Genomic DNA, 13,756 nt, shown 5'->3' with positions numbered 1-13,756 from the left:
AAAAGGAAGTTCTTCCAGTAGAAATTATACCAGAAGGGAATTTGGAACATTAGGAATGAAGGAAGTGCAACAAAAATGGTGAATATTTATATGTAAATGCAATAGACTGTTCTTTTGAAGTATTTAAAGTATCTTCAACAGTTGAAACCAAAACTAATAGCTTAGGTTTGCTGAGCAGGACAGGATTTGAACATAGGTGATCTGGCTTTAGAGACCATGTTCTTAACTACTATAGCATACTGAAATTACTAAAATAAAATATAGGTAAAACGTTTATTGAAATACTAAACCAAATGTTTCACCTCTTCCTGGCCTCCTGCTCTTCTTTCTTTCCCATCTCTCCTTCATAATTATCATAGGTAAAAATTCTTGAGTACTTAGCCAGGTACTGTGCCTGTTACTTCATTTAATTCTCACAGTGCTGCCATGAGGTAGGTACTAAAATTATTACCATTTTTTTAGGAGGGAAATCTTGAAGCACACAGAAGTTAATTGGCTTGGCAAAGATCACCCAGCTAGAAAGTGACAGAGTCTGAATTCTTTGTAATAATAATCTAACCTTTTTCTCTGGTTTTATTTAAAACTCATTCTTAGATGTTGGTATAAGTGAAATCACAAAAAAAAAAAGAAAGAGAGAAATGAAAAATCTGCCATCAACCATAGAACTGGCCTCACTTCCTGGTTGGTTAGAAATTCAGCCCATGTAACAAAACACAGGTTACCTGTCATGTGCTTACCTCATATCATCTCTTGATACTTCTCTGCAGATTATCAAAAAATAACTTGCCAAATGAGTTCTTTCCTAATCTAAATATATTTGTTTTTCAAAACAAAATAATAGTGCTGGGCATTTTTTTCTTTCATTCTTTTTAGGCATACCCCTTAATATCTCGAGAACACTAAGATTTCTTAGAATATATTGTGGAGATTGAAGTCATACTGATCAGGTCAGCATCATTCCTTGAAACTTTCTGTTGCAGTCCCAGAGCTCTTTAGTTTTTCCATGTAGAAAGTGAGCTAACTCCTAACATAGATAAAATAATTTAGTGCTTGATGCTCTTCTGTTTTGAATGCAGTCAACACTTTTTTATTTGAGAATGTCTTCTCACACCATAAAATGCTTCAAGAACAGAGAGTTATCGCTCATATTTTTTCTTTTTCTTAATATATATAAATATAGGCAGAAAAGTTTTTCAGTAAATAACTACATGACCTTGATCATTTAGATCCCCCCAGGGCAGTTACTCACAGTTTTTTTTTCCCAAATGTGAACAACATAACTCTTTACCCTAAGGCCAGCTAAGTCAGGGCATGAACACTGATTGAGCAAGATTGTATTTGTGTTGTTTCAGGATTCAGTGTCTTTCACGGATATAGCCATAGACTTCTCCCAAGATGAGTGGGAATGGCTGAATCTTGCTCAAAGGACTTTGTATAAGAAGGTGATGTTAGAGAACTATAGGAACCTGGCTTCATTGGGTAAGAGTATATTCCTCCTTCCACCTCCCCCTAGGAGTCTTTCCACTTCAGTAGTCTTTCATGACTTTATCAGCATTTTCCTACAATGTTTCTCTTCTCTCAGTACCATTTAGACTGTGTCATAGCTCTGGAATATTCACAGCATAGCTAATTTTCTTATTTCCTCTTATATGCAGGTCTTTGCATTTCTAAACCAGATGTGATCTCCTTATTGGAGCAGGATAAAGAGCCCTGGATGATGAAAGGAGAGATAACAAGAGGCCTGCACCCAGGTAAATGCAGGATAACTAGAGCTGGGAAAACTATCCTAAAGGTGTTTCTTCCCTCTGATATTTGCTGGAAAATACCTCTCAAAGTCCCTCCCAAATTGAAACTTCTTGTTCTAACACTATTTTTTTTAAGATTTTATTTATCATTTATTTATTTATTTATTTTGGGCTGCATCAGGTCTTAGTTGCAGCACGCAGGATCTTTGTTGAGGCATGCAGGATATTTCCTTGTGGCTCACGGGTTTCTGTCTAGTTGTGGCGTGCGGGTTTTCTCTCTCTAGTTGCGGCGCGCAGGCTCCAGGGCACGTGGGCTCTGCAGTTTGTGGCACGCAGGCTCTTCTAGCACGTGGGATCTTCGTTGAGGCATGCAGGATCTTTTGTTTTGGCATGCGGGCTTCTCTCTAGTTGTGTGTGGGTTTTCTCTCTCTAGTTGTGGCGCGCAGGCTCCAGGGTGCGTGGCCTCTGTAGTTGTGGCGCACAGGCTCCAGAGCATATGGGCTCTGTAGTTTGTGGCACGCAGGCTCTCTAGTTGAGGTGCATGAGCTCAGTAGTTGTGGCGTGTGGGCTTCGTTGCCCTGTGGCATGTGGGATCTTAGTTCCCTGACCAGGGATCGAACCCACGTCCCCTGCGTCGTAAGGCGGATTCTTTAACACTGGACCACGACGGACGTCCCTCTAACACTATTTTTTAAGTGTATCTTTTCTTCCCCACTGGTGTGACATACACCTTTACCTTTAGTGATTTCCTGTAAATACCACAGTCTGTTTCTGAACTCTGTTATGTTCCATTGCTGTTTACCTAGTTCTGCTCAAGTACTGTATTGTTGTAATCATCCCTGACTTTCAACATTTCTGGGTTCTTCAGACAGATTTGTGTTTAGTTTTTCAAACTTGTTTAAGTATTTTCCTTTCTTTAAAATGTGACTTATCAAGTTAACAAGTATTATAGCTATGTTCTTCTCTCTGCTTTTAATTATTTTTCTCTTTGGTGTTTCTTTTTTATTGTTGTTGTTTCTTTTTGTTTTGTTGTTTATGTCTTTTTTCCCCCTTCAGTTGGAAAGGTTTTAGTTCTACAGTTTGTTAACTTTATGACTTCATCTATTTTTAAATTTGTACTTTAAAATTCATCCACTTGAGATTCAAAACATTGTCTTTTGATACCGATATGAAAGATGAAGAAATTAGCCCACTAATGTTACCTCCTCTCTCTTTGTCCATCATCTTCCCACTTTTACTGTACCTATTGGGATTTTTGACTCAGGTTATTTTCTTCAGTTTATTAATTTTTTTCCCTGTCATGCTTGAAAGCTGTTTTTCTGGTTTAGAAAGCCAGATAATAGCCTATAGACATATATTGCAGGGAAATGATCTTCAAGTGAGGAGGTTAGTTTATTCTGTGGCCTGTAGTGTGGCCTTTTACTGCTTTCAGTTCTCAAAGTTTTAAGAAGTGGATGTTGGTATGTCACTTATAGCCCTAATGATGTACATTAATAAATAATAAAAAAAATGAATTAAGCATCCAATTCAAGATATTAGAAAAAGAACAAAATGAATCTCAGGGAGACTGAAATAAGTTATATATAGTGATTTATATTGCTAGAGATAAAAATAGGTATAAATGAATCAGAAAACAGTAGATCTAATGAAAATAAATCCAACATAGGCTTCTTTAGAAAACCAATAAAATATATAAAGTATCCAGACAAATGAAAGAAAATACAAGAAAAGAAATAATGGTAAATGACCACTGATGCCTGAGTACGTAAGAGAATCATATGGATCTATTTTTGGAATGCAAGTCTCTGCAAATAATTTGAAAACCTGGATGAAATGGATGATACTTTACGAAAATATAATAACCACAACTGACACCAGAGATAGAAAATTTAAACTGACTGGTTACCATTGAAGAAATGTTGAAAGTCATCTAAGAACTGCCTCCCCCAAGAAAATAAGCCACAACCCCAAATAGTTTTACAAATAAATTCTATAAAGCCTGTAAGGAACACTATCAACATTGTTTAAAGTGTTCTATGACAGAGAATAAAAAGGAGAACTATAAAAAATGTGTTTATGAAGACAGCATAACATTTGATACCAAAATATTACCAAAACAGCACCCAAAAAAAGGAAATTACAGACAAAATCAATTATGAATATTGGTGCAATATCTTAAATAAAAAGTCATGTTGAAATAATATACCAGAGCCAAGGAGGGTTTATTTGAGAAACGCAAGGGTGGTCACAGTGCCTAACTTTAAGAACTGTCAAAAACGTTTACCTTTGTGGGCTTTAGCAACTGTTTTGATTCACATGGTTTCATTTGGAAGTTTCCGTTGTTTTGGCATTAAATAAAGGAGACGTTTGCTTTCTTAATATCTTTCAGACTTGGAGTTTGTGTGGATGAGAAAGGAATTATCTCCAAACCAGGACATCTATGAGGAAAAATTGTCCCAGGCAATGATAATGGAAAGACTTACAAGCTGTGACCTCGAATGTTCCACATTAAGGGAAAACTGGAAATGTGAAGACCTGTTTGAGAGGGAGCTGGTAAGTCAGAAGACACATTTTAGGCAAGGGACAATCAGTCATATAGGTACCCTTATTGAGAAAGGAGACCACTCTAACAAATCTGGGACAGTTTTTTATCTGAATACATTATCTTATATAAAACAGGTATTTCCTATCGAAGAGAGAATATATAATTTTGACACAGATAAGAAAAGCTTAAAAGCACATTCCTTTGTGAAAAAACGCAAGCAAGTCTATGGAGAAAAGAAACTTTTGCAATGTAATGACTGTGAGAAAACTTTCAGCAAAATCTCAACTCTTACTCTTCATCAAAGAATTCATACTGGAGAGAAACCCTATGAATGTATCGAATGTGGAAAGGCCTTTAGCCAGAGTGCCCACCTTGCTCAACATCAGAGAATCCACACAGGAGAAAAACCCTTTGAATGTACTGAATGTGGGAAAGCCTTCAGCCAGAATGCTCATCTCATTCAACATCAGAGAGTTCATACTGGAGAGAAACCTTATCAATGTAAGCAGTGTCATAAAGCCTTCAGCCAGCTTGCACATCTTGCTCAACACCAGAGGGTTCATACTGGAGAGAAACCCTATGAATGTATCGAATGTGGGAAAGCTTTTAGTGATTGTTCATCTCTAGCTCATCATCGAAGGATTCACACTGGGAAAAGACCCTATGAATGCATTGACTGTGGGAAAGCTTTCAGGCAGAACGCTTCTCTTATACGTCATCGGAGGTATTGTCACACTGGAGAGAAACCCTTTGATTGTATTGATTGTGGGAAGGCTTTCACTGATCATATAGGACTTATTCAGCATAAGAGAATTCATACTGGAGAGAGACCTTACAAATGTAACGTGTGTGGGAAGGCTTTTAGCCATGGCTCATCCCTGACTGTCCATCAGAGAATTCACACAGGAGAGAAACCCTATGAATGTAATATCTGTGAAAAAGCCTTTAGCCATCGTGGCTCACTCACTCTTCATCAAAGAGTTCATACTGGAGAGAAACCCTACGAATGTAAGGAATGTGGGAAAGCTTTTCGGCAGAGCACGCACCTCGCCCATCATCAGAGAATTCATACTGGGGAGAAACCTTATGAATGTAAGGAGTGCAGCAAAGCCTTCAGCCAGAATGCACACCTTGCACAACATCAGAAAGTACACACTGGAGAGAAACCATACGAATGTAAGGAATGCGGGAAGGCCTTCAGTCAAATTGCACACCTTATTCAACACCAGCGAGTTCATACTGGCGAGAAGCCTTATGAATGTATTGAATGTGGGAAGGCCTTTAGTGATGGCTCCTATCTTGTTCAACATCAGAGGCTCCATTCTGGCAAAAGACCGTATGCATGTCTTGAATGTGGGAAGGCATTCAGACAGAGGGCATCCCTGATCTGTCACCAAAGGTGTCATACAGGTGAGAAACCTTACAAATGTAACGTCTGTGGGAAAGCCTTTAGCCATCGTAAATCCCTTACTCTGCATCAGAGAATTCACACAGGAGAGAAACCGTATGAGTGTAAGGAATGCAGCAAAGCCTTCAGCCAGGTTGCCCATCTGACGCTGCATAGGAGAATTCATACTGGAGAAAGGCCCTATGAATGTAAAGAATGTGGAAAAGCCTTTAGGCAGAGTGTACACCTTGCTCACCATCAGCGAATTCATACCGGAGAGTCATCCTCAATTATTCCCTCGTCTTCACCTGCATACCACCAGGTCCTCTAGCTTCAGTATTCTATATCTATCCACTTCTTTCCAACTCATGCCATTATCATGGTCAAAGATGCAACCATCTCGTTTGGATTTCTGCATAGCGTTGCAACCATTTTCCCTCTTGCTTTCTAAGTGCATTTTTAGCACTGTAGCCAGCTTAATCTTTTAAAAATAAAGAACTATATTCATGTTACTTTTCCATTTGAAACACTTGTTTTGAAGAATATGTTAGATAATCCACTTAAAGGGTTTAGCGTGCCTTCCTGGGCTTATAATTAATGCCATTAAGGTAGAGTTTTCCTTACAGTTATGTTCAGCTGCAAGTGTAATGAACCAGTAGGTCAAGACTAAGAAGCCTACAAATTTTAGAGTAGGCGGAGAACTCTTTACTCTCCTAGTAGGTAGGAAAAATGAACACATTCAGAATTGAAAGATTGTATGATATACAGGGTAACATGGTGGCTTGCACCCCCCTCTATGAATAAATATAATGATGTCTAGCATTGTTGATGAGAGAGTCTCACCTCACCTGGCACTTACAAGTGATAATAGGCCAGTTAGAACAAAAGGTAGAATGTAGGACTAACTAGGGGGTAGTATTAAAAATGAACTAAAATGAACAAGCTAGAAAACTTGAATAGGTTAATAGCCATGAAATAAACTACAAAAGGTAGTTCAACACTTTCACCTGTGGAAAAGCATCACAGACAAGCCCTGTGATGTTTAATTGTTCTAGAGCATAAAATAAACACAGTAAAGCTTCCCATCTTGTTCTGTGAGACTGACAAGACTAATACCAAAACAGGAAAACATATATATTGCAGTTGGCTTATGAATGTGAATGTTAAAAGTTACATATTTTTTAAATATTAAAAAACAGAGTAAATGAAAAGCTAGACATGTCTCTGTATAGACAGACTCAGTCTGGCAAAGATATTTCTCCCCAAGTTAAATACGTAAATTCATTGATAGTCCAAAAAAAGTCCCTATGTGTTTTTAAGTTGACAAGCTCATTTTGACCATCTAGAGAGTACTGTGATATAGCAAAGAGTGTAGTACTGTAGTAATCATTAAATTAACGTTAATGGAGCATTTACTAATGTTCCATGCATTGTTTTAGGTGCTGGGGATACAGCGAGGTGCAAAATGTACAAAAACGTTTTTCTTCACAGATCTGGTGGGAGAAGACAAACTAAAAATTGAAATACTATATAGTAAGTATGTGACATGTACATACTTGTACATGATGAGAAATGATCTAAAAAGGGAGCCAGGGAGTGCTGGGAGGGGGTGCTTTATTCCCCCAGAACATATGGGCATTAGAACCAAGGGACTAGGGAAGAACTAGAAAAAACTCAGCCCCAAAGGGCATGATGAGAATAATCATGACAGTCTCAAAGCAGATAATTATGATGCTCTGAGTATTGCAGGAAGGGAGAATTGATGGCTTAACAAGGTTCATGAGAGTTCTGTTCACTCTTTGTCAATCGTGATTTAGAGGCTGGTGGAGGGTTTTGTTTTGGGTTTTGTTTTGTTTTGGTAGCGGTCTTATTGAGATATAATTCACGTACCATACAATTTGCCCACTTAAAGTATATGATTCAGGGAATTCCCTGGTGGTCCAGTGGTTAGGACTCGGCACTTTCATTGCCATGGCCTGGGTTCAGTCCCTGGTCAGGGAACTAAGATCCCGCAAGCCGTGCGGCACAGCCAAAAAAAAAAAAAGGTATATGATTCAATGACTTTAGTATGTTCAGAGTTGTGCAACCATCACCACAGTTAATTTTAGAACATTTTCATCACCCAAAACGAGATCCCCTGCCCTTTAGTAGATACTCTTACACCTAGAGGAGAATACTTACCTGGAGCACCTCCTACACCTGAAGGTACCTGGAGTACCCAGAGCTCTCGGGTTTCCTCTTGGTTGCTGCCTGTGGCCATGTGAGGGGAGCTCTTATCCAGAGGACACTGGAAAATGGAGCTTTGGGGCTTCCTCTTTACTTTGGCATCAAGGCTAGGAGATGGACGGTCTTATCCAGAGCATGTAGAGGGTTTTGAGTGCCCTTATATATGATAAAAAGGATTTTTCATTTCAGTGGGGCAAAGACGGATTGATCAGATGGCCTTGGGACAGTTAGCTCTCTGGAAAGACATAGATCTATACTTTGCACACTGACTGATGAAGTCCTGATGGATTAGAGATCTAAAGGTACAATATTAAAGTACAAGAAAAATTTAGAATATTTCTATAACCTTGGCTTGAGGCAGACCTTCTTAAGCATTACACATAACCCAGGAGCTGACATTAAACTGAGTAACACTTCTGTGTGGAAAACATCAAAGTTAACAGATAAATGAGAGACTGAAAGAAAATGTTTGCAACAAATATGATAAAGGGAAATAATCCCTGATATTTAAAGCACTCTTACAAATCAGTAATAGTAACATCTGCAACTCAGAAAAATGGACAGAGCTAACAGCCTCTTTAAAGAAGATGGAATAAAAACAGCTAAGGAAAATTACCCACTATCATTAGTAATCAAGGCAATGCAAAATAAAGTGATGATATATTGACTTTTTCCCCCAATAGATTGATTTTAAATCACAGAAGAGTGATAATATCCAGTTTTGGTGAATGAGTGAAAAACAAGACAGTTCCATTGTTTGTTATATAAATTGCTGTATGTATAGACCATTCGAATCAATATTCCTCAGAAACCAAAGTGTACACAGGTAGGTAAATGTATAATGGGAAACATTTTTAATGATAAACTCTTAGTAACTTAGGGTAAGGGGAAAATGGGTAAGTTAATTATGTTGTATTCTTTCAACAGAATTATATGCAGCTGTTGAAAAACTGTAAATGTGTATATAGCCATAAAAGATAGTTGTGCTATATTAAATGAAAAGAATTTTTTCAGACCTGTATTCTAGTATACATTCATAATCATAATATCAAAAATAAAACCAAAAATACATGTTTTTCTGTTTTCCTCTGCCCAGATTTCCTTGCCTTCTTCTTCTTCTTTTTTTTTTTTTTTCTTTTTTTTTAAATTTTATTTATTTCTGGCTGTTTTGGGTCTTAGTTGCTGCGCTCGGGCTTTCTCTAGTTGCGGCGAATGGGGGCAACTCATTGTGGTGCCCAGGCTTCTCATTGCGGTGGCTTCTCTTGTTGCGGAGCATGGGCTCTCGGTGCGTGAGCTTCAGTAGTTGTAGCATGCAAGCTCAGTAGTTGTGGCTCGTAGGCTTTAGAGCACAGGCTCGGTAGTTGTGGCGCACGGGCTTAGTTGCTCCGCGGCACGTGGGATCTTCCCGGACCAGGGCTCGAACGCGTGTCCCCTGCATTGGCAGGCGGATTCTTAACCACTGTGTCACCAGAGAAGCCCTTGCCTCCTTCTTTTGACTACACTCTCTCTTTTCCTTTGAGTAACTGGCCATACCCTGTCTTACAGTTCTGAGGGACCTAGTCAATCAGATTCTCTCTGGAGCTTGAAAGGGAGAAGGATCTGTTCCCTAAAGGGATGATGCTGGTGTCCTTGTGGTTGTGATCTTTGGAGCCGCCCTAGTTTTTGTGCTTTCCAAGGCTGCAATTCCTTAAACGACTCACCATCCTCTCAATACTTCATTTTCTGCTTGTTTGCTTGCAATTAAAGAAACTTAACCAAGTCAGAGTTTGGTATGAAGATTATGTAATAGACAATAGAATCTTTGGAATATTGGAGGTGTTAGGGATTGGTGTTTGGGTGAGATGGGGCAAGTGAGACTCCTGTTTCTTTCCTAGCCTAGGAAAGTAACAACTCGTGGTGTGCACTGGGCAAACACCCAAGTGAATTATTATTAGTTGTAGTCGCCTGAGGTGAATAGAGGTCTAGAGTCCTGAATAATGACAGTTTCAAGAGGAAGAGGAATGCCAAGTCCAAAGAGTGTCTATGATGCCGGTAGCTAACTGTTTTGGGTAATTTAAAACTCAAATCTTGAACTTTCTGAACTACTAGCAACTAAGGGTCTTTGTATGATATTGTTGAAAGATGTCTTATACTGTTTGAAGTCATAGGGTTAAGATTGCTTAAAACCAAATTGAGAGACTCCTTTTATGGGTTGCTAAGGTGGGATGCTGGTTAAATTCTGTATTTTGTTGTAGAGTGGTTGTAAGGTCTGAATTGTATCCCTCCCACCCCCAAATTCACATATTGAAGCCCTAAACCCCAGTGTGACTGTATGTGGAGAGAGACGGCTTTGGGGGAGGGAATTACGGTTAAATGAAGTGATACGGGTGGGGCCCTAATCTGATAGAACTGGTAACCTTATAAGAAGAGGGAGAGACATCAGAGGTACTAGAGAGAAGTTACGGTGACAATTGAGAAAAGTTTCTGGCAATTTACCCCCAGAAGAACTGACCTTGACCTTTATAGGAAGTTGGTCTGGAGATGACAAGGAGCCACGTGGTAAGTTGAGGGAATCAACATTTCTGGATTACAGCAGGAAAAATTCCCACCGCTCGCTCCAGATATGGCCTTCACGGGAAGTGTTTGTGCTCCTTGTATCCAAGGAGCCTAGAACTCCATGTACCTCATAGATCATTCTGGAACATTCCTCATAAGACCAGTGAGTGGTCATCTGTGGGCCGCAGTTGTTGTTACTAAACATTTTGAATACGGTTCCCAAAAGGAGACAGTCTGATTTACAGACGATCCAGAGTAACTCAAGTTGGGACTAGCACCGCTGAGGATTTCTTCTAGCCAGTATTCCTGAGATTCTAATACCATTGTTGTCATTTTAAGATACAGTGTTTTCAGAGGAAGTGAGAGACTTTAGTCAAATTCTGAATAATTTTAAAGGGAAGGTGATCAAAGGGAGAAGATGTGCCTCGACAAGTAGGCATAAGTGGCTTAAAACGAATGTGAACATCAAAGAGTCGGAATAATTTAGAAAGCACATCTTGTTTTGAAAACGCGTAATACAGATGTAGGGCTTTTGGGGGGAGTCCATAAAAATCAATCAATTATGTAAACTTACCCATTGAAACTTTTTTTTTTTTTTAAATCTGTTGAGTATTTCCTTCTTTGGGGAACTAAAATTTAGATATCCTGAAAATGTCGCCTCAATAAGTCTAACAAGAAGAACAAGGGTCTGGAGACCAAGACTCTTTGGGAGACAGTTTGGCAGCTTCTTACAAGGCTAAACACTGTCCAGCAACCATACTTCTAGGTATTAGCTCAAATGAATTGAAAACATGTCCACACAGAAAGCTGCATGTGGGTGCTTACAGCAGTTTTATGAAAGCGGCCGAGATGTCCTTCAGTAGGCGAATGGATAAACATACTGTAGCACAACTAATAGATTATTATTTAGTGATAAAAAGAAATGAGCCAGGGGCTTCCCTGGTGGTGCAGTGGTTAAGAATCCGCCTGCCAATGCAGCGGACACGGGTTCGAGCCCTGGTCCCGGAAGATTCCACATGCTGCAGAGCATCTAAACTAAGCCTGTGCGCCACAACTACCGAGCCTCTGCTCTAGAGCCCGTGAGCCACAACTACTGAAGCCCACATGCCACAACTACTGAAGCCTGCGCACCTAGAGCCCATGCTCCACAACAAGAGAAGCCACCACAATGAGAGGCCCGCGCACCGCAGAGAAGAGTAGCCCCTGCTCGCTGCAACTAGAGAAAGCCCGCATGTAGCAACGAAGACCCAATGCAGCCAAAAATAAAATAAAAATAAATTAATTTTTTAAAAAAAGAAATGAGCTAAAAAAAATGGAGAACTTTAAGTTCATATTAAATGCTAAGTGAAAGAAGCCATTCTGAAAAAGGCTATGTATTGTCTGATTCCAACTCTGTGACATTCTGGAAAAGACAAAACTATGCAGATAGAAAAAATACCGGGTTCATGAAGATGGAGGAGGACGAACAGGTGCAGCACAGGACATTTTTAGGGCACTGAAATATATGCTACTGTAATGGTGGATACATATTATTATGCACTTGCCAAAACCCACAGAAGTGTACAACACAAAGAGCAACCTTAATGTAAACTATGGGGTTTTGTTAGTAATAATGTATCAATATCGGTTCATTAATTGTAACAAATGTTCCACATTAATGCAAGCGTTTTCTAATAGGGGAAATTGGGTGCAGGGAGGTGGGTGTATGAGAACTCTGTACTATCTGCTCAATTTTTCTGTAAACCTAAAACTGTTCTAAAAAGTAAAGTCACTAGTAAAAACAAAAACAAAACAAAACAAGAAACCCGTAATGAGATATCACTACACGCTTATCAGAATGGCTAAAATAAAATATGTATATGTATAATGGCAACATCCAATATCGGCAAGGATTTGGAGAAACTGGATATCTCATAAATTGCTGGTTGGAATATAAATGGTACGGCCACTCTGAAAAACAGTTTGGCAGTTTGTTTAAAAAAAAAAAAAACTAAACTAAAAATGCAAATACTGTATGACCTAGAAATGCACTCCTGGGCATTTATCCCAGAGAAATGAAGATTTAGGTTCATATGAAACCCTGTAATAAGGGACAATTAATAGTAGAAGGGCAACCTATGAAATGGGAGAAAATATTTGCAAACCAAATATCTGATAAGGGGTTAATATCCAAAATATGTAAGGAACCCCTGCAACTCAATAGCAAAAGATAAAATAATTTAAAATGGGCAAAGGACTTGAATAGAATAGACATTTCTCCAAAAAGACATACAAATGGCCAGCAGTTACATGAAAAGGTAAAGAGCATCACTAATCATCAGAGAGATGCAAATCTAAACCACACTGAGATATCACCACACACCTATTAGAATGAATATTATTTTTTAAAAAATTGAAGAGGATGTGGAGAAATCAGAACTTCTGTACCCTACTGATGGGAATGTAAAATGGTGCAGCCACTATGGAAAACAGTATGGAGTTTCCTCCAAAAAAAAATTAGAAATACCTAATGATCTCACTTCTCACTTCTGGGTATTCGAAAGTCAGGATCTCAAATAGATGATTTGCACTCCATTGTTCACTGCAGCATTATTCACAATAGCTGAGATGTGGAAGCAACCTAAATGTCCATCAGTGAATCAACGGATAAAGAAAATGTGGTATACACATAAAATGTAATATCCTTTAACCTTAAAAAAGAAGGAAATCCTGCCATATGCCACAACATGGGTGAAGCTTGAGGACATTGTGCTGAGATAAGCCAGAAGCAGAAGGACAAATACTGCGTTTATATGAGGTATCTAAAATAGACACATGGAAGCAGAGAGTAGAATGGTGGTTGCCAGGGTCTTGAGGGAAGGGGAAATGGGGAGTTACTGGTCAACAGGTATAAAGTTTCATTTAGGCAAGGTGATTAAGTTCTAGTGTTCTGTACATCGTGCCTCTAGTTAACAACACTGTATTGTACACTTAAAATTTTGTTATGAGGGTAGATTTTATGTTAAGTGTTCCTACCGAAATGAAAAGAAAACTGTAACTGGAATAGCCCCAAACTGGAAACATCCCAGATGTGGTAGCCAAACTGTGGTAAATCCCTACCGTGGATTACCACTCAGTAGTAAAGTAATGAACTATTGATACAAATAACAACTTGCATAAATCGCCAGAGAATTATGCTGAATGAAAAAAAATGCCTATTGATATAACATTTTTGAAATGACAAAATTATGGAGAAAAAATTAGCGATAGTCAAAGGTTAAGGAAGGATGGGGTATGGAGGAAAGTGGGTGTGGCTATGAAAGGGCAACCTGAGGGATC

The 13,756-nt window shown here is 38.9% G+C and overlaps 1 protein-coding gene across 4 annotated transcripts in view; it reads left to right on the top strand.

Annotated features, from left to right (window-relative positions):
- ZNF470 (zinc finger protein 470) overlaps nt 1-13,756 on the top strand; it is an 81,370-nt gene that overhangs the window by 29,793 nt on the left and 37,821 nt on the right. Inside the window, exons 4-7 of one of the 4 annotated variants that reach the window (XM_068529273.1) lie at nt 1,353-1,479; nt 1,656-1,751; nt 4,135-5,700; nt 8,587-8,869. In XM_068529273.1, coding sequence (XP_068385374.1) covers nt 1,353-1,479; nt 1,656-1,751; nt 4,135-5,700; nt 8,587-8,591 — 1,794 coding nt within the window. In that variant the 3' untranslated portion in view covers nt 8,592-8,869. Of the gene's footprint in view, nt 1-1,352; nt 1,480-1,655; nt 1,752-4,134; nt 8,870-13,756 lie in introns of those variants that run through there. The other 3 variants (XM_068529272.1, XM_068529274.1, XM_068529280.1) reach the window with 3 other exon arrangements.

The sequence above is a fragment of the Eschrichtius robustus genome, chromosome 19 (assembly GCF_028021215.1).
Source record: "Eschrichtius robustus isolate mEscRob2 chromosome 19, mEscRob2.pri, whole genome shotgun sequence".
Lineage (NCBI taxonomy): Eukaryota > Metazoa > Chordata > Mammalia > Artiodactyla > Eschrichtiidae > Eschrichtius > Eschrichtius robustus.
The sequence above is the reverse complement of the archived record's forward strand: the minus strand, read 5'-3'. Positions and strand labels throughout refer to the sequence as shown.